Raw genomic sequence first — 25,980 nt, 5'->3', positions numbered from 1 at the left:
TACATCCAATAGGTAAAAGCAAGCCAAGTGTTCGCCAACCAATTAAAGGATAAACAAAATGTGTATATAGTTATGATAGAATATTATTTAGCCTTAAAGACAAAGGAAATCCTGAGATATACTACAACTTGGATAACCTTGAGAATATTATACTAAGTGAAAGAAGACAGTCACAGAAAGATAAATATGATTCTAGTTATGTGAGGTAGAGTTGTCAAAATTCATAGAAACGACAAGAGAATGATAATTGCTGAGGGCTGCAGAGAAGGGGAAAGGGAGGCTGATGAACAGGTATGAAGTTTCACTTTTTACAAGTTAGAGTTCTAGATGCTGATGACAGTTGTACAACATTATGAATTCTGTACCACTAACTACACCTTTAAATGGTTAAAACAGTTAATTTATGTTTGGTATACTCTAACACAATTTGCTGGTGGGTCTATATTCGTACCAAAAATGTGTCATGAGGACACTCACTTGAGGACACAGGTATGTGCCTGCAACACATACATTTGTTCAAAGAAAATAGTTATTAATCACCACTAAGTTCTAGGCAGCACTAGGCACTAGGGACACAGTGATGAAAGGTTAGATGGGGATCACTTATCTTATAATTACTAATTACTATGAATGAAAAGGTAGTGCATCAAGAAAAAAATAAAAGAGGATAAATAAAAGAGATACAGGAATTTTTTAAAGTCCAGTGCTCCATCCAAGTTATAATTTTAATTAACCAAACTGTATTTTAAATGTGACAGAAGACTTAAAAACTTAAACCATCTGTAGCAAAGTCTTATGTAAAGCTAAATGGCCGAGAGCCATCCAAAAGTTCTCTATTTTCTAAACTTCACTGGGGAACAAGGGATTAATTATACCAAAAGGGATTCTCTGTTAAGGCAAAATAATCATTGGGATGAGTTAACCATGAATGATTTTTAAAAACAACTGAAACTTGAGGACAATTAAAAAGGTTTTTTATTAAAATTAAGTGTTAAATAATCACTAAGACCAAAATCTTCCTCACAATCTCTTCTTTGGCACCTCTCTTGCCTCTAATCATGTACATCAATAATAGAATCTCAGAAAAGAAAATTCTGGGAACAATAGCAGAATATACATTGGAATCCAAAACAAAAAGTTGATGTAAGAAAAGACTTGGGAAGCCAAGGGCGGTAGCACATGCCTGTAATCCCAGTGGCTCAGGAGGCTGAGGCATAAGGATTGCAAATTCAAAGTCAGCCTGAGCAACTCAGCAAGTCTCTAAATAAAATATAAAAATGGCCTGGGGATGTGGGCTCAATGGTTAATTAAGTGCCTCTGAGTTTAATTCCCAGTATCAAAAAAAAAAAAAAAAAAAAAAAAAAAAAAAAAAAAAGCAAAGCTTGGGAGAGCCTTGAACAGGCTATGGAAGGAACTTAAGCCAGTTGCTTATGTATTTTTAGATCATCATCATATTAGTTGTTAGGACTGCTATAACAAAATACCACAGACTGGGTAGCTAAAACTATTTGTCACAGTTCTGGAGGCTGGAAGCCCAACATTAAGGTTTCAGCAGGGTTGGTTTCTCCTGAGGCCTCTCTCCTTGACTTTAGATGGCCATTTTTTCTCCATGTCCTTGGATGTTCTTTCCTCAGTCCTCAGGCCTACCTGAGTCCAGATTTCCCCTCCTTATAAGGAGGCCATTCAATTTGAATTAGGGCCTGACCTAACAGCCTCACTTTAACTTAATCACCACCTTACAGGCCCTGACTCCAAATACAGTTGCATTCTGGGGTTCTGGGGTATAGGACTTAAACATGCTCTTTTGCAGGAGGTGGGGGGGGGGGGAGGCGGGGGGAGACACAATTTAGCCCACAGTAGTCACTTTTAATGATTCCTCTTCTTGGAAATGGTAGTGTGTAGCTAAGTGGTACAGCACTTGCCTAGCTGTGCCCCCTGGGTTTGACCCCCAGCGCTGTACTCACATGTACACAAATCCTCTTAAGTCTCTTTCTCAATTTTATTCAAAATTCAAAAGTCCCAAAATAAAATATCTGATTTCTGAAGCTTTGGTTGAAGGACCACTCCAGGGCTTGCTAGCTTTGAAAATGTTACAGCATACCTGTGTACAGGTATCAGGGAAGGGGAAAGGTGGGTCATCCAAAGAAATATCTGTTGCACTACTTCTTAAATGACCAGCAGCATTACAAGTATACTCAGATATCTTTATTTCTATAAGTCCAAGGTTTCTCTATCCACTGTTATCCCAGTGTTCCATGCACAGCCACAAGCCTACCCTTATTCTCAGATGAAATCAATACGGAGTTGTGCCAAGTCACTGAATGCAGAGGCAATACTATGACACCATTCCTCTGGATTCAGGATCTCCAGATGACATCCTTCTATCAGTCCTGTTGGTCTTAACTGACATTCTGTTACCTGAAGACTAAATGCTAAGTCTGTTTTTAACCAACATGAAATAGCACAAGGGAGGAAATGGATGAAAATTAAACTTCTTTTTTATTTTTAATTTTAATTAATTTATTTTTTAGTTATCGGTGGACACAACATCTTTGTTTTGTATGTGGTGCTGAGGATCGAACCTGGGCCGCACGCATGCTAGGGGAGCGCGCTACCGCTTGAGCCACATCCCCAGCCCCAAACTTCCTTTTTTAAATGGTGAAAAGGTAATAGTTAATTTTCGATAACTTCAATAGGAAATTATTATACACATGTGAAGTCTTTGATCAGTAATTGACTCTGTTGTACTAGATACACTATAGTTTTTCTTCGTACCAATTCATTCCAGGTTTGTTTCCTTGAACTCCAATTGGCACTTAGATGTGTGTAATTCTTTGCTTATTTGAGAACCAACCCTAAATTTCTCAGGGATCTGAGTTCCTGTCGGGAAATTCAACACTGGGTTGGTAGAAATGGCTACAAATAAGATACCAAAACCAGAAAAACAGACATTCTTGTGATTATTACTTCCATTTTTACAAGGTGCTTGTCAATCTCTTATTTACTATGTCCTCAAGTCACAAAGACAACACAAACTTCAACAAAGCTTTGCAATTATTTCCTATAGGATATCTAAGGACCTTACTAAATATATACAGTTCACTTGTATAATAGCACACCTTGGACACTGGTTCAGTGGGAGTGCAGAGCTACCCATGAATATTAAATGAGATGTTTTGTTGCAGGTGGTTTACAGAACACATGGTAGAAACAACCCAACTGAACAAGCAGTCTTTAATCACTACCAAGAGCTACTTCAAACATAAGCCCAGATACCCAAACCTAGGGATACCTGCCTGAGAACCTCTACAGCCTTCATAAACAAGGACCAGTCAGTAATACTTACAGTCAACATTGGTGTTGTTAACAGGCCCCATGCAAAGAATTCAAGGAAGATGACAATAGCAGCATGGTAAACACTTGGTCGGCCAAAGCCTTGAAGCTGAAAAAGAAAGAAAGTTATTATGAAGCATAGTAAAGAGATAAAAGAAATGATCTTAAAATGGCATTAAAAATACAAATTAAATTAGACCACCTTAATTATTTAACATGAAACTTACTTATAGGGGCCAGGAATATAACTCAATGGTAGAGTATATGCTTATTACCATGTGCAAGGCCCTGGGTTCCATCCCCAACACCCCACTCACACCCACCCTTCTTTCTGTGGTATTCTTTATTCCCTCGCCTCCCCTAAGCACAGTACTAAATTACTAAAGTACTAAAGTACTAAAATTAGAGACTAGTCCCATCAATGTAAATCACTGGCATTTTGGTAGGAAATTAATTGGGTCTTCAAGACCTTACTGTCCCTTACTAATTCTAATTCTGTACTTTTCAGTAACTTAACCTCTCTGCCTGAAGTTTCCTTAGCTACATAATGAGAAAGATGAATATGTGGGTCAGATGCTCAAAAGTCTCAGTGGAAGCACATAATTGGAAGAGAACCAATAAGAATCAGGTTAAATGTGGAAACACACTCCGTATCTAAAGTCAAAATTCAGCTTTCTGTTTCCATTTTGTTATAAAGGTTCTACCTAATCTGATATTTTCTATAGTTTGTGATTCCTGGAGATGAAATCTAAACTTCCCTTTCAATGTAATGTCCTTGACTCTGTGGCAATGCTTGTTGCAAAACCACTGTTCTGCTATTTTGTGGCAGTAACTGGAAGTGATATTCAGAAGACTTAAAAAAAAAAATCACACCCTATTCCCATTCTTATATTTACAAGTCTTCAAAAGGTAGAAGTATATTTGTATGGTCAGACAAATGCAGATTGTAGAAGAGTCTGCAAGACAACTGACCTGGTCTCCTTAAAAATGTCAATGTCACTGAATAAAATAAAATAAAGGCAAGAGACTGATCAAAATTAAAGACACTTGAGTCAAGAAAACAAAAATGGGTACTTCTTGACTGGATTCTCATGAAATAGGAACAATGGGAGAAATATAACTAAGAACTATATATTAGATAATCATGTGGCATTAATCTTATATTTCTGGGTATTCTTGATGTCTGCAACTTACTGTCAAATGGTTTAGGAAAAACTGGTACATATATCCATTCTAAATCAAAGGTCATAAAATTTTAACTGCTGTATTTAGATGAAGGGAATATAAATGTTCATTTTACTATTTATTTTTTGTAGTTTTGACTTTTTTCCCCCCAAAACAGCCAGTACAACTGCTATCAATATTCAAACCTGCAAATCCCTTGGCTAATAAGTATTTTTAAAAAGAATTAAATTAGGGCTGGGGATGTGGCTCAAGCGGTAGCGCGCTCGCCTGGCATGCGTGCGGCCCGGGTTCGATCCTCAGCACCACATACCAACAAAGATGTTGTGTCCGCCGAGAACTAAAAAAAAAATAAAATATTAAAAAAAAATTCTCTCTCTCTCTCTCTCTCTCTCTCTCCTCTCTCACTCTCTCTTTAAAAAAAAAAAAGAATTAAATTATATGACATTTGTAAAACAACACATTCACAACAGAAACTTAAGTTTAAACAATAGAAAAAGGCCCACTTAAGAGCCTAACAACTAAAAAAAAAAAAAAAAAAAAAGATTAAAAATGCATTTATTAGCACTAGATTTAAAAAGTACCAGTTTTGCTAGTCCTTTACTAGAATGGAAACTGTCACAACTACTCAGCTTTGCCTGTGACAGGCCTGTTTGAGACCCTCTCTGTCCCTCCTTCCTGTGTATAGCTCCTGAATTCAGAAACACTGGCATCAGGCCTAGCTTCGCTTTTGCTGGCTAGCTCTCCCCCAATCCAACCCTTAGGTCTCCTGCCTATATTACAGGGTAGCTTTCTAAATGGGACCCTACTCCATTTTGCTCCTTCACCTCACGCCAGAGGGATGGGTCTCAATGTAAATCAGATCCCATTACCCCTCTGGTGCCCACCACATCCAACTATGCCCAGCAGGGTCCCATAACTCCTTCTCTCCTTGTTATGCTCTATCATTTTCTAGAGGAAACAAATGTCATAATTTTAATTTATTGTTTATTTCCCCTGGAATATAAATGCCACATAGGAAAGGTTCAATGATCCATTCTAAATAGTCATTCTCCCATTCCCCTATAAAATATTAGTGGCATGGAAGAAGGATCTCTTCAGAGACTAATGTCTTTTTTCTATTCTCTCATTTTAGCACAAGTCTGAATGTAGGAAAAAATCAGAATGAATGGTCTTGTTCCTTCAACAATGAAGTGGTATGAGTAAAGTGGGGAGAGTGAAAACCACACAATATATAAATTTTAAAAATTTAAGAAATATTAACCCAAAAGCAATGAGTAAACTTTGGATTTTGACTAAAACTGGAAAAAACAAAAGATAATTTTAAGATAGTCATGGAAATGTGAAAACGAACTGGGCATTAGATGATACTAGAGTTACATTCACTGTACTAATGATATTAAAGTTAGATTTCAAGTCCTTATTTCTCAGAAATAGATACTAATGTATTTATTTAAGAAATGAGATGATGTCTCAAATCTAGTTTTAAAACAACAGAAACTTAAAAATGATAAAATAAATCAGAAGTAGGAGTAGCAGATTAAATGAAGAAAGGGCAAAAAGTGATGATTATTGAAGATGAGGGAGAAGTACGTGAGGGGGACACTGCAATTTTCGTGTAAAAACTTCCATGAGAAAAATTTTTAAGTTGGGAAGATCAACGACAAAGACAGAAACTTATAGAAGATTATGATTCCCAGAATGGACTTATCTTAGGCTTTGTTGTACGATTTTATTTATAATTTCTTTGGCATTCCTTCAGAACTGGCACTTATCTACCACACACTACTGTTTAGAAACCAATTTTCAGTGACTGTTTTAGGCATTTCATCTACATGAAAAAGGAGCAAGTACATTTGTTCCCAAGAAACTGAAGTGTGTACTCCACAATATTTTAATAAATGTCAATGAATCATTACTACTAGAATGCTGGGGAAATTGTGGTGGCATTGTTACCAAATACATCAATTTAAAAAAATCTGGATATAAATTGCATATTGGAAAGCAATTTATTAACATCCAAATGTGAACTGTTTAACTCATTACAAAGAATGACTAAGAACTTCTAAGTTTGATCTTTTGTGTAAATAAATTAAGAAAGTAATGATTTTCCATATGAACTACATAATACATAGAACACCAGATTACAAAAAGATGCACACACATATGTGTGCTTTAACATTCTGGCTAGACAGAAGTAGGCAATTCTTAACTCTGTAATCTAATTCTCAATTAAGTAGTTTGTAACTAAAAATTTCCTAGTCATATGGGTGAAAAATATGATTAGTACTTGTATTAGTCAGCTTTTCATCACTGTGACCAAATGCCTGACAAGAACTTAGAAGAAGTTTACCTTTGCTCATGGTTTCAGAGGATTCAGTCCATGGCCTCTTAACCCTGCCATACCCCTTGTTCCCTCCAAATCTTTGTTGACGCTGCACTCAAGTCATCTTTCTGAAAATACAAATATCATCCTATCACTCCTATGGAAGACTGTAAAGAACTAAGCTAAAAATCCTTCCTGTTCCTATCACACCTTGTCACAATCTAACTCTGGGGCTGATTCTATCATAAAGGGTAGTCTAGGATTGGGGGTGCAGCTCAGTGATAGAGTGTGTTTTACATTTCATTCTCTAGCAATAATCCCTAAGTGTGGTCTCTAACACCAAGAGGGAAAAAAAACAAAGTATAGTCTATTTCTCTCTTTCCCAGTTCTGGGCTGGTTCAACAATTTGCTCTGAACAAAAGAAGTGAAAACATGGCTCCTGAACTTTTAGGCCTTTCGAGTTCCTCAAGCCTAACGTGTGAGGAAATCTCTTCTAACCAAGGAGGCTGAGAGCACCCCAGGCTTTCTCTGTTCAGACCAGCTAGCTTCACAGGCATCACCAACTGCCAGACCCAGGAACAAGGCCATGGTTCACTTGTCAATCCAGTTAAGCCTTGAGATGACTGCAGAAGCCCTAGAAACCACAGCAAGACCAGTGCCCAATCCCCACCTGAGCCCCACCCAAACTGCTACCCCAACAGACCATTATCAGCGTGGGCAGATTCAAGTCACTAAGTTTTATGTGGCAACTAAGTGCTACAAACCCCCTCTGTCCTCACGATAAAGATTAAGACTTCATAAGGCTCCTTTTGTAGCTCTCTAATCTTTTCTTTCACTGCACATGTCAATGATAAATCTGAGAGATGAAAATACATTCTTCTTCATAAAAACACCATTTTATACTGTTTTATAGAGTGGATGTGTTATAGACATTTGTGGTCAGAAAGGGCGACAACTACTGTGAAATCACATTTTGAAGGCCAGACTTTAAAAACAGTTCACAGCAACAGTGATGTGAGGGAATAGAGGAAGGTGGGTCATCTGACTTATTATGTAAGCGCACAGAATATGCCACAACATGGATGAACTCTGGGCACATTATGTTAAGTAAAATGAGCCAGTCACAAAAAAGACATTATGTGGTTCCACTTTCATGAGCTATCTAAAGAAGTGAAACTCAAAGAAACAGAAAGTAGAAGAGGAGTGGCCAGGGGCTCAGGGAAAGGGAGAAATAAGGAACAGGCATAATGGGTTTAGAGTTTCAATTTTGCAACATTAAGAAATTCTGGAGATTGGTGGCACAACACTAAGAAAATACTTAACACCACTGAACTGTACACTTAAAAAAATGGTACACTTTAAGATAAATTTTGTGTTATGTGAATTTTACCACAATTTAAAACACACATTCATGGGATATCCAGTCACATAAGGAAAAAGTATAAAATTTTTGAAGTATATTCTAATCCAAACCAGTACTGCCACAAAATTCATAATACTTTCTGTATTACTACGGAAACTACATATGAAAAATATATTTCACTATGAACTGTCAATATTTTCACCATTCACATATTTGCTACCTTTCACCTATATCCTTTGTATCTATCTGGTTAGTAAAGTGCTCTAGTAAAAGAATTCTTAATCAGAAAGCTTTTTAAAAAAATATTAATGTGAATAAAGAACACAGTTTTTAAAAAAACAAATCAATGTGGGCTATGATGTAGTTCAGGGTTAGAGCATATACAAGGCACTGGGTTCAATCCTCAGCACCAAAAACAAAACAAAATGAACAACAACAAAAATGACCATACCAGAAGATTATTCTTTTCTTCCTCCTACCTAATAACAGTTTTGGAGTACAAGCAGGAAAAACAACTTTATTAGTTACCTCTTAAGTTAATCTAACTTTTCTACAAAGTCTAAAATTTTTCTCACCTCGAAAGGCCTAAATAAATGGCATATCTAGCTAGGAGTGGTGAGGCACACCTGTTAATCCCATCGGCTCAGAAGACTGAGGCAGGAGGATCAGAGTTCAAAGCCAGCCTTAGCAACAATGAGGCGCTAAGCAACTCTGTGAGACCCTGTCTCTAAATAAAATACAAAATAGGGCTAGGGATGTGGCTCAGTGGTTGGGTGCCCCTGAGATCAATCCTTCATATCCCCCACCCCAGGTAAAAAAATAAATGGCATGTCTATCACATTGGAAAGATGAAGAACTCGTTAAATATTCAAAATTGACAACTTCTTAAACTAAACCAATGAAAAACCAACTTAAAGCAAACCAAGAGGCCAATAATAATTTCTGCAAATATTCCTATCTCTATCAATGATCTTTGAGAATAAAACTATTCAGCTGCAAGTAATAAACTCATATTTGTTGAGCTCTACTAAATATCAGCTAAGCAAGAACAATGGTGAGCAACAGAATCGATTCCTGCTCTCATGTCACAGAATGTAAAATTACAAAAGGAAATATACACTCTAAAGGAAAAGACCTAGGCTAGCAACAGTATTAAAAGGACCCTGAGTAATAGGCAGAAAATTTTTCTGTAATAGCAGCTACACATGTAATGCTAAGCCCTAATAAAGCACATGGTATATGCTATCATTTTATCCGATTACAGCCTTCTGAGTTAGAAACTATTAAATAAATTGCTCAACTCAAACAATAAATGATTGACTGAGCTGGCATTCCATCAAAATAGTCACTCACCTTCAGAGTGTGTGTTACTCTTATATTGTACCGCTTTTCTTTTCTTTTTTTTTTAGTCTTAAAAGTAACCTTTTCTATTCAGACCATTTATTCTTTTTTTTCTATTTTTATTGGTTCTTTTTAGTTATACAATAAGATTTATTTTGACATTATAAAAGCATGAAATATAATTTGTTTCAATTCAGTCCCCACTACTTTCCCTTTCCCTCTTCTCCTCCCTTCCCCTGGTCCCTTCCCTCTACTCTACTGATCTTTCTGCTTTTTTTTTTTTTTTTTTTTTAATTAGTGTCTTGTGGATGTACATGATGGTGATTCACTGGGGTATATTTATACATGCACACAGTAATGTAAGGGCAGATTCATTCTACTATCTTTCCCTATCTCATCTCTCCTCCCTTTTCTTTATTCGCCTTTGTCTACACCACTCGTCTTTCTTCTCTTTTCCCCACCTCCCACTTATTTTGGATCAGCTTCTGCATATCAGAAAAAAACATTCAACTCTACTTCTTCTCATATAGAGGTTGATTCTTCACAAACAGAATCAGCACATATGAGTGGTAGACAGCCTGCACTGCAGGAACCTGAATAAGTGGTGACAGGAGTCAAAGGTAGCCAGTCCCTCAGACAAAGCAAAATGCATACCTTAACCCACTCACTAGTTCCTCACACTGAGTTTGGCAACTGCATTTGGCCAATAGGGCAGTTTCCACCAATCTCTTCATTTACTTTCTCAAATATACCTGAAAAGCTCAGATGAACTAGGGCACCTGGCTTTTCTCAATCAAATCAACTGCTGTACACAAGGAAAACAAAGTTGAAAGTTATTCCCATTCATTCCACACATGATCCCCAACTCAAAGATCAAAGTACACAGTAAACACCAGCAAGCTGCAATATGAAAGCAAAAGCAAAAGGACACACTCGCTTCTCTTCACATGCAGTGCCTGGATGCTTCTCCTCTCTGCCATATCCTTTCTACTGGTGGCCAAACTGAAGGGCAGACAACATGACCACTTCATTTAGAATGAATCAGCTGCTTTTTATGAGAGGAGAAATTTTTTTTAAAGGAGGAGGAGTGGCAGCGTGTTATTAGTCCAGATACAAATAATATAGTAAAGTAAAAATGCCTTTTTTTTCGGAGAAAATACTAAGATGATCCCTATGTAATAACATTGTATTTAAAAATAAAGGAAATACTCTTACTATACTAAAATCTTTCAGTTCATACTTCTTTAATAGCTATAATTTTTCTCTAAGGCAGTGATAGGTGTCCTACGAGTCAGGGTGCAGATACAGCTAAGAGACATACAAACAGCACATACACTCTGAATGCTAAAATTAGGAAGCCCATCACTGCAAAAGATAAAGAATAAATACATGTTGAGTATCTCTTATCTGAAATGCTTGGGAGTGAAAGCTGTGTTGGTCAGTGTTTCGTTACTGTGACAAAACACCTCAGATTAAAAAAAAATTATAAAGAGGCAAGGTTCATTTTGGCTCATTTGGGAGGTTTTAAGTTCATGGTCCATTGGTCTGTTGTTTTGGGGCCTGCAGCAATGCAGCACATCATTGTGGCGCCTGTAGCAGAGGAGGCCTCTCACCTTATAGAAATCAGGTAACAAAGAGAGAGACAGGAAGGGGCCCAGGTCACCATATTCCCTTTAAGGGCACGCCCCAAGCCCTAACTACTAAAGGTTCCACCATTTCCCAATAGTGAGGGGCACTCAAGATCTAAACTACTCAAATATATAAATGCTAATGGGATGACATTATTATACAGCCAATTTACACATACATATATTTATAATACTCATATCAATAGGCATATATTATGGTTTGCATATGAAGTGTCTACCAAAAGCTTGTGTTAATGCAGGAATGTTCAGAGGTGAAATGACTAGATTGTGAGAGAGCTGTGGCCCAATCAGTCCACCCTAGTTTGACTGCAGTAATTAGGTAGTAACTATAGACAGAGGGGCTATGGCTGGAGGAAGTAGATCGCTACTCTGAAAGAGTTCATCTTCTCTGTTGCATCTTCCCCTTTCTCCCTCTGCTTCCTGGTCACCATAAGGTAAGTAGTTCTCCTCTGCCATGCCCTTCCACCATGATGTTCTGCCTCACCTTGGGCCCAAAGCAATGGAGTCAGCCTAACCTGGACTAAACTTCTGAAACTGTGAGCCAAAATATGTAAGTTGTTCTTACAGGGTATTTTGGTCACAGAGAAGAAAATTTAACTAAACAGTATATAATTGCTTCATCATTTTTAATAGCAGCTTAATAATATTCCAACACATGAATGTACCACATTATTTCATAAGGTTACTCTGAAGTTACAGATACTATTTCATGCTTATTATGATCAATATATACACATCTTGCACCTATCCCTGTCTTGTTCAAATATTGTTTTAGGATAAGTTCCTTGAAGTAGAACTGCTAGGTCAAAGGCATGAGCTTTTTTGTACGTATATTAAGTGTCAGCTTCCATATAGGTTTATCCACCCCTGGAATATACTACAAAAGAATGGAGATTTAAGAATTGAAGATTTCTCTAAAGCAACATTTAAAAATCCTAACACTAAAAAGTCTCTCCTTTTCATACCAAGTATCATCTTATGACTGTATTTCATGACCCATCAATCATAGTATATAATCATATGTCAGGATTTGGCGAATTAAAAACACAAAGCCACTATTTTTCTTTAGGGAACATCATATTACAGGACCAGATCTTACATGAGGTTTTCACACTTTTACGGTATCACATTATCTTACTTGCAGAGGAACAGGTACTTTAGTACTCCATGGATCTGTTCACAAAGAACTACTAATGTGTAAATAATCTTAACTGAACTTTTGCTACTTTCAAAATGTAGAAATTAGATGTATAGTAATCGATGATCATGAAGCAAACTATCCTCAGAATTCTACATTTTTCTTCAGATCTCCTGTTGGACTGACCCAAGTTAGCAAGAGACAATGTAGTAGAGTGGAGCTACTCAAGCATGACTGACGATAAGATGATGCCATCTCTGTCACTGCACACAAAGAACAAGAGACAAAGCTCAGGCAACGCAGAGTTTTTTTCTCTTCCTCCACCGAGGAACAGGAAAAACCAACTTGACTGTATATTCAACTCTGTAACATGAGGAACTGAGCTGTCAAGTAAAAATTAGATTGGAACATAGATATGAGGAAAGTCCCAGCACCACCATAGTCAGCCTGGCTATTTTTAGCACATAAGTTATCTCCATGCTCTTGTTTATCTCTAGTCAAATACGTAACGTACTGCACCTACTTTTTACAGCTATCATAAGAATGGATGAATTATGGCTAGTAAAAACCATATCAACCTCCCTCAGAACTTTGTAAATATAATAATATTCACAATTTCTGAAAAAATTCCAAAAATTATATGAAGGAAGTGAGAACCACTCATTTAAGAGCGATTAAATGATAAAAGTAGGAAAACACTCAGGTTTTTTGGTTCTATGTTACTCCTCTTCAATAGAAAGGTCTAATACTACATAAATAATATAGGTCCTAGAAGAAGAGACGATTTCAAAAGAGAGCAAAAAGAACCTGGAAAGCACACGAATCAGAGTGAAGAGGGAAAGGTCGAAAGAACTTTCCAGAGGATCCTGTGCCTTTGCCAGGCATGACATTTTTTAATAAAATTATGGGCCCATTTAGAAATAAAGAAAGGGCAGAAAATCACTGAGTATGAAATGAAGCAGTGACACTGAGGCTGAAATACTAATTTTTATTTAAAAAAAGTAACTTCTTAAGCTAAAGAAAGACAACTTTTTTTTTTTAAGCAAGTAAAGCTAGAGAGGTTATTTAGGCATTTTCTTGGTAATAAATAAAAGACTGGTTACATGTACATAAAAATATAAAGATACACATCAAAACATTTCAGTTAAAATACAACTGTTAATTTGAAATTTATATAAGTGGATATTAGAAGAAGTCTGAACATTTGAGTTACTCCTCTATCTTAAGTCAGAAAGAATTACAAAATAAACCTTCAATAAGTTAGAAAAACTAAAGATAACAGGAAATGTAAATAAATAAGAGTAAAGCAAAGGCAGAGCTGGTTTATTTGGAAATACTAATAAAAGTTTTATGTACCATGGAGGATGTTAAGAAACAGAGTTCTCCTTCAAAACAAGACAAAGTAAATGAATCCAGATTACCCTCCTGTGGGAGGGAGGAACAAAAGGAGGAAGAGAGAAAAGGAGGGAGGGAGGGAGGGAGGTAGAAAGTAAGGAAGGAAAGATTTCTGGGTACCAGATGCCAGGTAACAAAGGGCCCAGATATCTGAAGTGAGAAGACAAGTTGTACTTTATCATTACCCAAGTTTACTGCCTTAACAAGAGTTCCCAGGCTCCAGTACCAGAAGGAAGAGCCCAGGCAAAGCTTAAAGGACTCCCCAAGAGATTCAGCTGAAAGGCCAGGGAGATCAAGGCAGGACAGGGTATTAAAGAGGAAGAAAGGAAGGGAAAGAAAAAGAGAGAGGGAGGGAAGTGAAGGGAGAGACAGAAAGAAAAAAAATAAGGAGAGAGGGAAGAGAGAAAGAAAAAAGGAGAGGGAAGGAGGAAGAGAAGCTGAGAAATCTGCAGAGGTTTCACCTCAAGGAATTCCGAGTTCTGATAAGCACATGCATGTGAGGAAATTAACAAAGGCCAGGGGAAAAATATCTTGTGAGTGTCCAGATATGATCAAATGCCACAATGAGCCTATATATGTTTCTACCACTCTGACTTCAAGGCGTGGAGGTACACACCTATAATTCCAGTGACTCAGGAAGCTGAGGCAGGAGGGTCATAAATTCAGGGCCAGCCTTGACAATTTAGAGAGATTTGTCTCAAAATATATGAAAGACGATATATCATGAGCTCTGTAATGTTTTGAACAATCAATAAAAAGAAAAATGAAATGGGCTGGGGATATAGCAGAGTAACCCTTGTAAAGCAGAGCATCCTTGGATTCAATATCCAATACTGAAAAACCAAAACCAACCAACCAAACAAACAAATAAACAAAATCCTCATTATTCACAGAGCATTGGATAATCAGGGAGACCCTGTCTGAGTAATGAGTGGGGGATCATTAAACCCTGCAATGAGTATGCTCTGAATGAGCCCAATAAATTAACAGCAATCTAGACAATGCAAAAAATGTAACACAATCACTAAAGATACAAACATTATAGCCATGCACATATATATATTATATACAATGAACTAAAAATACAATATGTATTTTTGTAATTTTGGTTCATAACTCCACTCTCAATTTCCTACAAGATTTAAAAAGTGCACAAAAATAATTGTTAATTGATGTTTGAATCTCCAAATGTATAAAGATATAATTTGTGACAATAATGATGTAAAGGGAAGGAGAGAGAAATATAGTAGATTCTATATATTAGTATTTCTCTCTTTTTGCTGGCGATCAAACTCAGAGCCTTATGTATGCTAGGCAAGCACTCTACCATTGATTCTGTATACTTTTGAAGTTAAATTGGTATCAATCTAAACTATACTGATCTAAATTTAGGATGTAAAATGCAATCTTCATAGTAATCATAAATAAAACATTTTCATTATACACATAAAAGGAAAAGAAAAGGAAACCAAAATATTTCACTACAAAAAAATTATCTTTCTTTACCAGTAATAACTTTAAATGTAGATGTATCAGGCTTTCAAATTAAAAGGCAAAATTTGGCAGAAAGGATTAAAAGCAAGCATGATACAAGTAATACTTTAAGAGACTTGCTTTAGGTTTAAAGACACAAATAGAAAGGGAAAGAATAGAAAATAATATTCCACATAAACAAACCAAAAGAGAACAGGGTTATTTGCTAATATCAGATCACAAAACTGTTAAGCCAAGTGAGGTGGCACTTAACTATAATCCCAGTTACCCTGGAGTCTGAGGCAGGGTAGCAAGTATGAGGTCAGCTTGGGCAATTTAGTGATAGTTTGTCTCAAAATAAAAATAAAAATAAAAAGGGCTAGAGATGTAGTGTAGTGGTGGAGTGCTTACCTGGCATGTGAGAGGCCCTGGGTTTGATTCCCAGGACCATGGGGTGGGGTCATTAGACAAAGTAGATATTTTGCCTGGCATGGTGGCATGTGCCTGTAGTTCCAGCTACTCAGAAGGATTGAGGTGGGAGAATCACCTGAGCCCAGCCTGGAAAACCTAGTGAGATCCCATCTCTAAATAAATAAGCAAAATAAATGTCTAATTTCATTATTGTACATGTTTTCCCAGCATCATTAATTAAAGAGACTACCCTTTCCCATGTATGGTTTCATTTCTGGGCTCTCTATTCTGTCCCATTTGCTATTTTTGATTATAATCGCTTTGCAAGATAATCTGAAATCAGTGTTTCAGTGTGTAAGATAAATAAGTTATACAGATGTACTATAAAGCACATCTACATGCCTACAGCTAGTAATACAGCATTATATACTATCAGCTTTCCATATCTGTGTGTTCTGCATCTGTGGATTTAAACAACTGTAGATTGAAAATATCCCATGAAAAGAATCCAAGTATTTTTTTCTTGTCACTATTTCCTAATTAGTAAACCATAACTATTTCTATAGCATTTGCATTGCATTAGGTATTACAAATAATCTAGAGATGATTTAAAGTAAATGGAAAGATGTATACAGCAAATACAACATCATTTTACATAAGGGACTTATGCATTTGCGAATGGGGACAAGTCCTGGAATCTATCCCCAATGGGATGACTATACTTTAAATTTGCTGGGAGAGTAGAGCTTATCTTAAATAATTTTACCACAAAATAATAATAATAATAATAATAATAATAATAATAATAATGCAGAAAGAAACTCTGGGAGGTGAGGGATATGTATGTGGTCCTGATAGTAGTTATGGTTTCACAGGTATATACTTAGCTCATACTCACCAAATTGTATATGTTAAATATAAGATTTTTTACAATGAATCAGACCTGAGTAAAGTGGTTTAATTTTGAAAATGCTATTAAGACGGGCTGAGGTTGTGGCTCAGTGGTGGAGCACTTGCCCAGCATGCATGAGGCACTGAGTTCAATTCTTAGCACCACATATAAATAAATAAAAGGTCCATCAACAATTTAAAAAAATTTTTAAATACTATTAAGAAATTAAAAACACCACCAAAAAATGATAAAGAGGTGAGTACATCAAGAAAAAAAAATTATAAAATACATCAAATGAAAGACCCCAAAATATATGAAGCAAATACTGAAAGAATTAAATGAAGAAACTTTTCTACATCAACTGGAAACAGCCAGGTGAGGTACTGCTTGCCTGTAACTAGACACTCATTAAGCTGAGGCAGCAGGATCACAGGTTCAAGGTCAGCCTCAGCAATTATTGATACCCTAATCTCCAAAAAGAGAGAGAGAAAGAGGGAACACGCTGGGATGTAGCTTCGTGTAAAGGGCCCCTAGGTTTAATTCCCAGTACCAGAAAGAAAAGAATATCTAGGGCATGTCTGTAAGGAAACAGAACTTGAATAACAATAAGAGCCACCTGTATCTAACAATCATATATACAACATTCCACCCAACAAAGAATACAGAAACTCCTAAAATGCACATCATTCTGTAGGGTAGATCATATATCAGGCCACAAAACAGTCTCAATAAATTTTTAAATACTGAAATCATGCAAAGCATCTTTTCCAATTGCAAAGGAATGAAGCTACAAGTCAAAGATAGAAGAAAAACTGGAAATTTCACAAATATGTAGAATTTAAACAACATACCAAACAAAAAATAGGTCAAAAAGGAAATCACAAGGGAAATTAGAAAATACTTAAAAGTTGGTTGTGATGGCTCTTGCCTATAATTCCAGCTAGTTGGGAATCTGAGACAGAAGGATCACTTGAACCCAGGGATTCAAAGTTAGCCTTGGAAACACAGATTACATCTCAAAAAAAAAAAAAAAAAAAAAAAAAAAAAAAAGGAAAGAGAAAATACTTAGAGACAAATAATAAAAACAACAAAAACTAAAATTATGGGATGCAGCAAAAGGTAGAACGAAGAGAGACTATTGTAGCTATGAATGCCTTCTTTTAAAAAGCAGAAAGATTTCAAATCAATAACATAACTTTACAACTTAAGGAACAGAAAAAGCAAAGCAAACCAAACTGAAATCAGTAGACTGAAGGAATAGGAAAAGTTTAAAGCATAGATAAATAAGAGAATAGTAAAACAGCATCAATGAACCTAAGAAGTGGTCATTTAAAAGTATCAACAAAATTTTAGCTAGCTTAACAACAACAAAAAGATACACATACACACACAGTCAGACATGAAAGTAGGCCAATTACCACCAATAATCACAGAAATATAAAGGATACCAAAATACTATGAACAACAGTATACTGGATAACAATTATAAACTAGATAACCTAGATGACATGGTCAAATTCTTTGAAACACACAATTTACCAAAACCGAATCATTAAAAAATAGTGCATCTGAATAGACTTATAACAGAAGACTGACTCAGTAATCAAAAACCTCTTAACAAAGTCTAGGACCAGATGGCTTCAATGGTGAATTCTACCAAATGTTAGAAGAATCCTTCTCATAAACTTGAGAAAAATAAAAGAGGAATCACTTCCTAACTCATTCTATGAGGCCAGCATTACTACAATTCTAAAGCCAAACAAAAAAACCGAAACAATACTACCAGAAAACTACAAACCAAGTCCCTTACAAATACTGATGTAAAAATCTTAAACAAAATACAAGCAAACCTAATCCAACAGCACATTACAAGGATTATCCACTGTTACCAAGTGAGATATAATCCTGGAATGTAAAGATGTTCAACATTAAAATCATAATGGAGAAAAGGTATCTGATAAAATTCAACATGCTTTGTGATCAAAACACACAAAAAAACTAGAGGTAAAAGTCATCTTTTTTTAACATCATAAAAGGCATATATTTTAAAACCCCACTGTTAACATAGGGATCAAAGACTTAAAATATTCCTCCTAATATAATGAACAAGACAAGAATGTCTTGCCTTCACCATTCAATATTGTACTGGAAATTCTAACCAGAGCAATTAGACAAGAAAAAAAAAAGCCATCAAAATTGGAAAGGAAGAAGTAAAACTATCCTTATCTGCAGATGATATGACCCTACATATGGAAAATACCAAAGAATCCAGAGAAGTTATTAGAACAATTGAATTCAACAAAGTCGAAGAATACAAGATCAACATACAAAAATCTTTATGCTTCTTTCCCAATACAAATTCATTGCTTCGGTTCTACTTTTGAAAGATTTATGTGGACTTCATTGAAGATTTTTTTTTCATTAAATGTTTTTCTAATTTCTGAAAAAAATCAATTGTTCCCAAGTCTTTGTGTTACTGGATTAGGCAAGAGTTTCTTAAATATAAGACCAAATACATGATCTGTAAAAGAACAAGTTGACAAATTTCATCACAATCTAAAACTTCTACTCAAGACACCGATCAGAGAATGAAAATATGAACCACACACTAGAAATGAGGTATTTACAAAACATCACAAAGGACCTGCATCCCAAATATATACAGAACTTAAAAAAATTCAATTATAAGAAAATCACCCATTCAGGTCGAAAAACAACAGTAACAACAAGCCTTTTCCAGGAAAAAATACAGGCTTAATGATGGCAAATTAAAGATCTAAATAATTCTAAATGTGAAATTGAAATGTTTCTGCCATAATGCATATTAACTCCACAAACTGCTATACATCAACAGTTTATAAATGTTTTGGGTTTTTTGCTTTGATTTATTTACAGAGTTTGGCTGTGCCAATATTCCAGTACTATTTTGTCATTCTGGTTCCAAACAGTGTTAAAGATCAAAAGTTCATCATTACCATTTTTTCCCTTAATATGTCCCTAGATCCTTTCACTTCTTTACAACCAAAAAATGTCACCATTTTAGTCATTTTTTAAAATAAAAGCTGCTCCTCCATTTCACCTGTATTCTTATTCTGAAAAAACATTAACCATCACATTCCTGGAACAATCTAAGGAAAATCATCTCACGAGACATTAGATGTCACCAGTCTTGTGAGCTTCCACATCAATGCTCTTATATGATATCCAAATACTGGCTTCTTGGAGTCTATGAACACCCTGAGATATTCCACTAAATTTAGTGGATTTTCTTTGCAACAAATTATAATTCTCATCAGACGCCCAAGAATAAATGAACCTGAAAGAACTTTTCCTTTATCTGGCTGTGAAAACTATGCATATTAGAAAATTTACAGTCAATGATAATACAAATAATTCTGATACAACATTTCAAGGGCTGGGGTTGTGGCTCAGCGGTAAAGCGCCCGCCTAGAGCATGTGGGGCCCTGGGTTCGATCCTCAGCACCACACATGAATAGATAAAATAAAGGTATTGTGTCTAGCTATAACTAAAAAACTAATATTTTTTAAAAATCAAAATGCTTGTTAATAATGCACAACAGGGAAGAATAGAGCAGAGAGAAGACAATAAATAGGAGAACTTATTTGATATGCAGGCCTCCCTTTTCTAGGAAGAAAGATATCATGGAAGAAATACTTGACTCCTTTATTATTCAAATCATTATATCTCTTTGCCAATATCTTTTTCAGTATCTACATCTCTTTGAGACATAGAAGAAAAGTAGTTGATTCTCTGTATATAGGCAGTATTCCCCATGATTATTAATACCAACAAACTGAAACCATGGTGTACCAGGAATAAAGCTAAAAGTAAATTACAACATATTAACATATTAAAGTAAATTACAACATATTAACATATTAAAGCTAAAAGTAAATTACAACATATTAAAATAAAATAAAATCATGGGGCTGAGCTGGCCAGGCATGATGGTGCATGCCTATAATCCCAGTGACTTTCTGAGGCAAGAGGATGGCAAGTTCAAGGACAGTCTTAGCAACTTGGCAAGACCTTGTCTCAAAATAAAAACTAAAAAGGATTGGTGATGTAGCTCAGTGGTAGAACTACTGGATTCAATTCCCAGTACCGCAAAATCAAAACACAAAACTATGGAGGCTGTAGGACAGTGAACCTGGAAGAGATATTAGAAGGAAACTGCAAGCAGGGAGAGAAAAAAAAAAAAAAAAAAGGCATAATTTGGGGGTGCTGGCCAGAGACATGAACACATAGGATTAAAGGGATTCACTGCTTTCCCAGCTTCCATACACTCAGAAAAGCACTGGTACCTTTCCATGCTTGACATTTCAGTAACTACAGCAAACAAGAAAACTCAGTATTCACGGCAGTTTATCAATAACAAATGCACCTGCCCTCAGAGACAGCCTAGGTAGGATTATACCTGTGCCCCAAATTAGCAGATTAGCATCAGGATCCAAAGAAGAAAGAAGGAGAAATAAATTGAGCATAGGTTTCTTTGAGTAAACATACCTCAAAAGTTCCTGCTGTAAGCACATAAAATTAGCAACATTAACTTTTTTAGGTTGGGATCTACTTCTTGGCTAGATTAAAAAATGAGAGAGAACTGAGGTTTTTATCTCAGGGGATCGCTTATAGATCACTTTCTGACTACTCAAAATTTATATATGTAAAAACACTAAGAATAACATCTAATATTAAGGGCTTATTAGGAGATGGGTTTCAGCAATCCTCAAAATACTATGAGGTAACTACTATTATTAGGAGAGGTTATGTAATTTGCCCAAAGTTACACGGGTATTAAAGGTAGAAACTGGAATACCAAGCATGCTTACTTAATCTCCATGTTAATAATGATTCCACCTGGCAGTTTTTAAGCCTGTAAGCCATTGGGAGTCAATGAAAAAAAATTGCAGCAGTAGTGATCACATTTAAATTACTCAACAGTAATGTAAAGGACAGACTTAGGATGAGATGAGCAAGGGTCTCAAAAGGGAGGTCAAAGTCTAGGAAAGGGACCATGGGAATGCAGAGGAGAGGGTGAAAACCTAAAAAAGCACCTAGTAAAAGTAGCTGCACTTTTTGCTCACTGTACATATGAAAAGAGATGAAGGAAGGTACTTCTCAGATTACTAGCTTGGCCACTAATTAGTAATTACTGTCTAACAATTCAAGGAAGACAGAAGGATCCGGTAGTTTAGTTGTTTAGGGGATTGAAAGAGTTTGGTTTGATCACAATTAAAACAAGAGAAACCAATTCTACAGAATTGACCTCCCCCTATAAGACAAGTTTTCCATATTTGCAAGATCCTACCTTGGAAACAAGCAATCTCTAATGTTTTTTCAAAAATAAGGAGTCACAGGGGCCTTCAACACTACTAAGTCCTCATTATACAGATTAGGCACTGAATGGCTAGGCTGTGTCAATACTCTGCCCAGAGTGACATTACTCTAGTAGAACCAGGACTAGAAACCAGCTCTGCTGGCTCCATCCTCCTTACTGCTCCTCCTACTTCACCACCCTCCCAACTCTACTAATGGGAATTCACATCACCAAACATGCACGTATAATCATTGAGCACTTTTTAACTAAAAGCAAAATTAGACATGTAAGCTTAAAAATCTAAAAGTAATAGCATATATTTTTTCATAAAATTCCCATTTTCCTTTAGAAAAACTCTTCCATGGTGTCAAGAGTCTGTTCATTTTAACATTTTCTAATTTTACGTCCTACATAGTCCCTTCCCCCCGCAAAAAAAAAAAAATAAAAAAAAATCCTTTTTAAACTTAGGACTGGGAAGAAACGACAGATCCTCTGTGCTTAGAATTCCACCATAAGAAACTAAGACGCCACTGACAAGGCCAAGTCGGCCGAATCCAGGCCAATAAGGTCAAGGCTGTCCAGTGCGACTGCTGTCAACGCCGTCTAAACTTCAAGCATCACCGGAGGAAGAGCCTGGCCTGAACCTGCTCCTTGCACAGCCTGGGATTTGCAGCTTCCCTTGGGCTGCCTGCTCCTCCGGCGCCCGAAGAAAACGGAAGGTGCAGGAGGGCGCTGCCCGGCTCCACCGCCAGCTTCTCCGCAGGCTCCTTGGGGGCTTGAGCCAAATGTGCGGTTCTACAAGCTCCCTGCACATTATCTAAGTTGGCTTGTGCAGAACCTGCGCCCCGAAAACTGTACTAACTGACGCAGGGATGGAGGTCTCTGAAATACCCCGATTACTTAGGTTCCCTGTCCCGTGCCCGGCTCTTCTGAGATAAAAACCACTCAACAGTCTAAGTTGTGCCAAGCGAGGAGTCACGAGGCAAGCCCCTATTAAGGGTGACTTTAGCTCAGCCAGAAAGAACCGGGGCTGCTCGGCCGGAGCCCCGGCCGCGCCCCCGCCCAGCCTCCCGGGCACCGGCCTCAGACCCGCCCGCGCTCACCCAGCTGCTGCCCGGGGCCTGCGCGCCCGCGCGCTTCTCCAGCATGGCTCCCGCCTCGGGCTGCGAAGCCGCCTTCCACTCTGGCTCCCGCGGCGGCCCGGCGTTCATGCTGCGGCCATGCCCGCGCCGGCTCGGGACGTTCCGGGACGACGGCGACGCCGCGGGGGCGGCGGCGGGGCCCGCGCCTTCATGGGCTCCGCGGCCCGCGGCGGCCTGCGGATCGGGCGGCGGCGCCAGCGGCGACGCCGAGTGCTAGGGGGAAAGCCGAGGCTGGAGCCGCGGAGGAGGCAGGAAGAGGCCCGCAGTTTCAAGACCGGCTCTGCTGCTGGCGACCAAACAGCCCCCAACTCCCTAGCTGCCGGCGGCGTCAGTGGCGGGTCCGGCGGTGGGGAGGCCGCGCCCCGCCCCGCGCCCGCTTCCCACAGGCCGGCGCCGGCTACAGGCCCCGCCCAGCGATCCACTCCCGCCTGGAGATCGGCAGGCGCCCAGGTTGCCTCCAGCAACGCCCCGCCCATCCCTGGCCCCGCCTCCCTTTGCGCAGGCCTCCTGGACGACCGCACTGCGCAGCGCGCCGGAAGTGCGTCATCTCCGGGGCCTCGGGTTTCTTCATTTTTACTTTGGGAGGGTGTCGGCCTGTTGGTGAGGCGGAGGTTCCCTGTGGTTTGTAGTTACTGTTTCCATGGTATTGGTTTGGCGTCAGCCCACCAAATGAAGGATTCTTGATGCCCTTAGCAGTTACAAAGATGGGCCCGTCCTGAGACCGAGAGGGCCTGGATCCCAAATCCTGAACTGAACAAGTGGAATATGCTCCATAGCTAACAGAGCTAATATCTCGCTCCTCTCCTAGAGACCACTCTGAGGTCCTTGCCATGTGTTGCAGTTTGCTCCTTCAATAATCTTTCTGACACTTAATCATCTTTAAAGGCTTACCTTATTAGTCTCATCCCCAATAATCTCCCTTTTAATCAAATCAAAGTCAGCTGATTAGTAACCTGATCATAGAAGTGGTATCCCATCATATTCACTGGTACTGTCAAACTTGGGAAAGTAGGGGATTATAGAGGGTACACACACACTTAGACACACACAAATATATAAATAACCCTAGTGTACACACACATACACACACATAATGATATTTCAATATTAGCATAGTCATTGTGGTCCCATAGATTGTTATTATTTAGTGAAATTGTAGTCATCCTAGTTCATGTAAGTATACTCTGTGATGTTTGTACAACAATGAAATTTCCTAATGACTCATTTCTCTGAATGTATCCCCATAATTAACTACATGTGATTGTGTGTGTGCTTGCGCATGTGTGTTATACAGGATTGTGTAAACTTGAGAAAGTTACTTCTTTAATCCTCACTCTCATATATTCTGAATACTAATATATGACTTATTGGGATTGTTTTAATGAGTAATTATATGAAGACTATTATGTAATTATATACACAGATATTAGATATTTCATCTATTTGTGAAGTTACTAAGTAGTGACTTTATGTATGGCTATATATGCAAGAAATTAAAAGTAAACTACATAGTGTGGTTCTGCAGTTAATTTCTATTTCCTTCTGACAAAAATGGATTTATTGCAATCCCTAAAGGGCACTCACCCTTTACTCAGCTTTTCCAAGTGGAATAGCCCTGTTGGGATTCCCTTTCTACATTAACCTATTCATTGTTATCTGTTGATTATCTTTGTTAGTCATCTACCTCATCACATCAGGGTATCTGAATTTGTATTTCAATTGAACTCTCATTTTCTCTGTTAGCAATTACACAGAGTTCCTAATTGATCTATAAAGACTTCAACTGTATTTCTGTAGTTCTACAGTCATCTTTATTGATGTTCCAGATTTTCTTTTTCTTTTTTTTTTTTTTGTACAGGGATTGAAATCAGGGGCTCTCAACCACCAAGCTACATCCCCAGCCCTTTTGTATTTTTATTGTGAGACAGAAGCTTGCGAAGTTGCTTAGGGCCTTACTGAATCAAGTCAGGTTGGGTGAGCAAACATTTTATAAGAAAGGGTAGAATTTGGATGACCCAGGCAAGCAAAGGATTTATTCTACAATGTGTGTGAACCCTGTGAAAAGTTAGGAATTTAAGGACTTTTCCTTGCCCTCCTCCATGTTTCACTTGCTGGAATATATGAGAACAGGGCGATATTTGGGGAGGGATTGAGCACTGGCATGAGCAGAGGGGGGTGCACACTGCTCAGAGCTGAGAGTTTGTGGCATCCTTTTCACAGGTGAGGGAATCTTGGGATACTCTGAGTTGGTTTGTTTGTTTGTTTTGTGAGGAGGCACCAGGGATTGAACCCAGGGGCACTTTACCTCTGAGCCACATCCCCAGCCCTTTTTTATTTGCAGACAGGATCTCACTGAGTTGCTGAGGCTGGCTTTGAACTTGCCATCCTCCTGTCTTAGCTTCCCAAACTGCTGGGATTACAGGTATGTGCCACCATGCCCGCTGGGATACTCTGGTTTTACTAAAGTTCTTAAGAAAATTTCAGCCAGGTGTGGTGTAATCCCAGCAACTGGGAAGGTAGTAGGATTGCAAAATTGAGGCCAGCCTCAGCAACTTAGCAAGACTCTATCTTAAAATAAAAAAGTTGGGGGCTGCAGTTGTGGCTCAGTGATAGATCACTTGCCTAGCATGTATAAGGTACTGGGTTCGATCCTTAGTACCACATAAAAATAAATAAAGATATTGAAAAGAGAGAGGCAGAGTGGGGGCACTGCTCTTGCCTCTCCTCTGCCTTTAAAAAATTAATTAATTAATTAAACAACTCAGGTTGTAGCTCAGTGGTAAAGTTTCTCCAGGTTCAATCAACAGTAACACATATACACACACATAAAAGATTTTCAAAGTATTCCATATTTCTCTTAGTACAACTATTTTATTTTTAAAAGCTATACTTATTTTAAATCTTTGTGCTAATATATAGTGCTAAATTAAACCTTATTTCATTTCCTCACAGGATACATTGTTTGTAAAGCCATTGCCCTTATATTTGACCCATTG

At 37.7% G+C, this 25,980-nt stretch overlaps 1 protein-coding gene across 2 annotated transcripts in view; it reads right to left on the bottom strand.

Annotated features, from left to right (window-relative positions):
- Nucleotides 1-23,418, bottom strand: part of MFSD14B (major facilitator superfamily domain containing 14B) — a 65,278-nt gene extending 41,860 nt beyond the window's left edge. Inside the window, exons 1-3 of one of the 2 annotated variants that reach the window (XM_081263542.1) lie at nt 22,946-23,418; nt 6,869-6,969; nt 3,347-3,442 (exon numbers count right to left, since the gene is read on the bottom strand). In XM_081263542.1, coding sequence (XP_081119668.1) covers nt 3,347-3,355 — 9 coding nt within the window. In that variant the 5' untranslated portion in view covers nt 3,356-3,442; nt 6,869-6,969; nt 22,946-23,418. The remainder of the gene's footprint in view (nt 1-3,346; nt 3,443-6,868; nt 6,970-22,945) is intronic. The other variant, XM_081263541.1, reaches the window with a different exon arrangement.
- Nucleotides 23,419-25,980: the final 2,562 nt, after the last annotated feature.

This window comes from Spermophilus citellus (genome assembly GCF_964194105.1).
Source record: "Spermophilus citellus genome assembly, chromosome: 12".
In the NCBI taxonomy this organism is placed as follows: domain Eukaryota; kingdom Metazoa; phylum Chordata; class Mammalia; order Rodentia; family Sciuridae; genus Spermophilus; species Spermophilus citellus.
The sequence above is the reverse complement of the archived record's forward strand: the minus strand, read 5'-3'. Positions and strand labels throughout refer to the sequence as shown.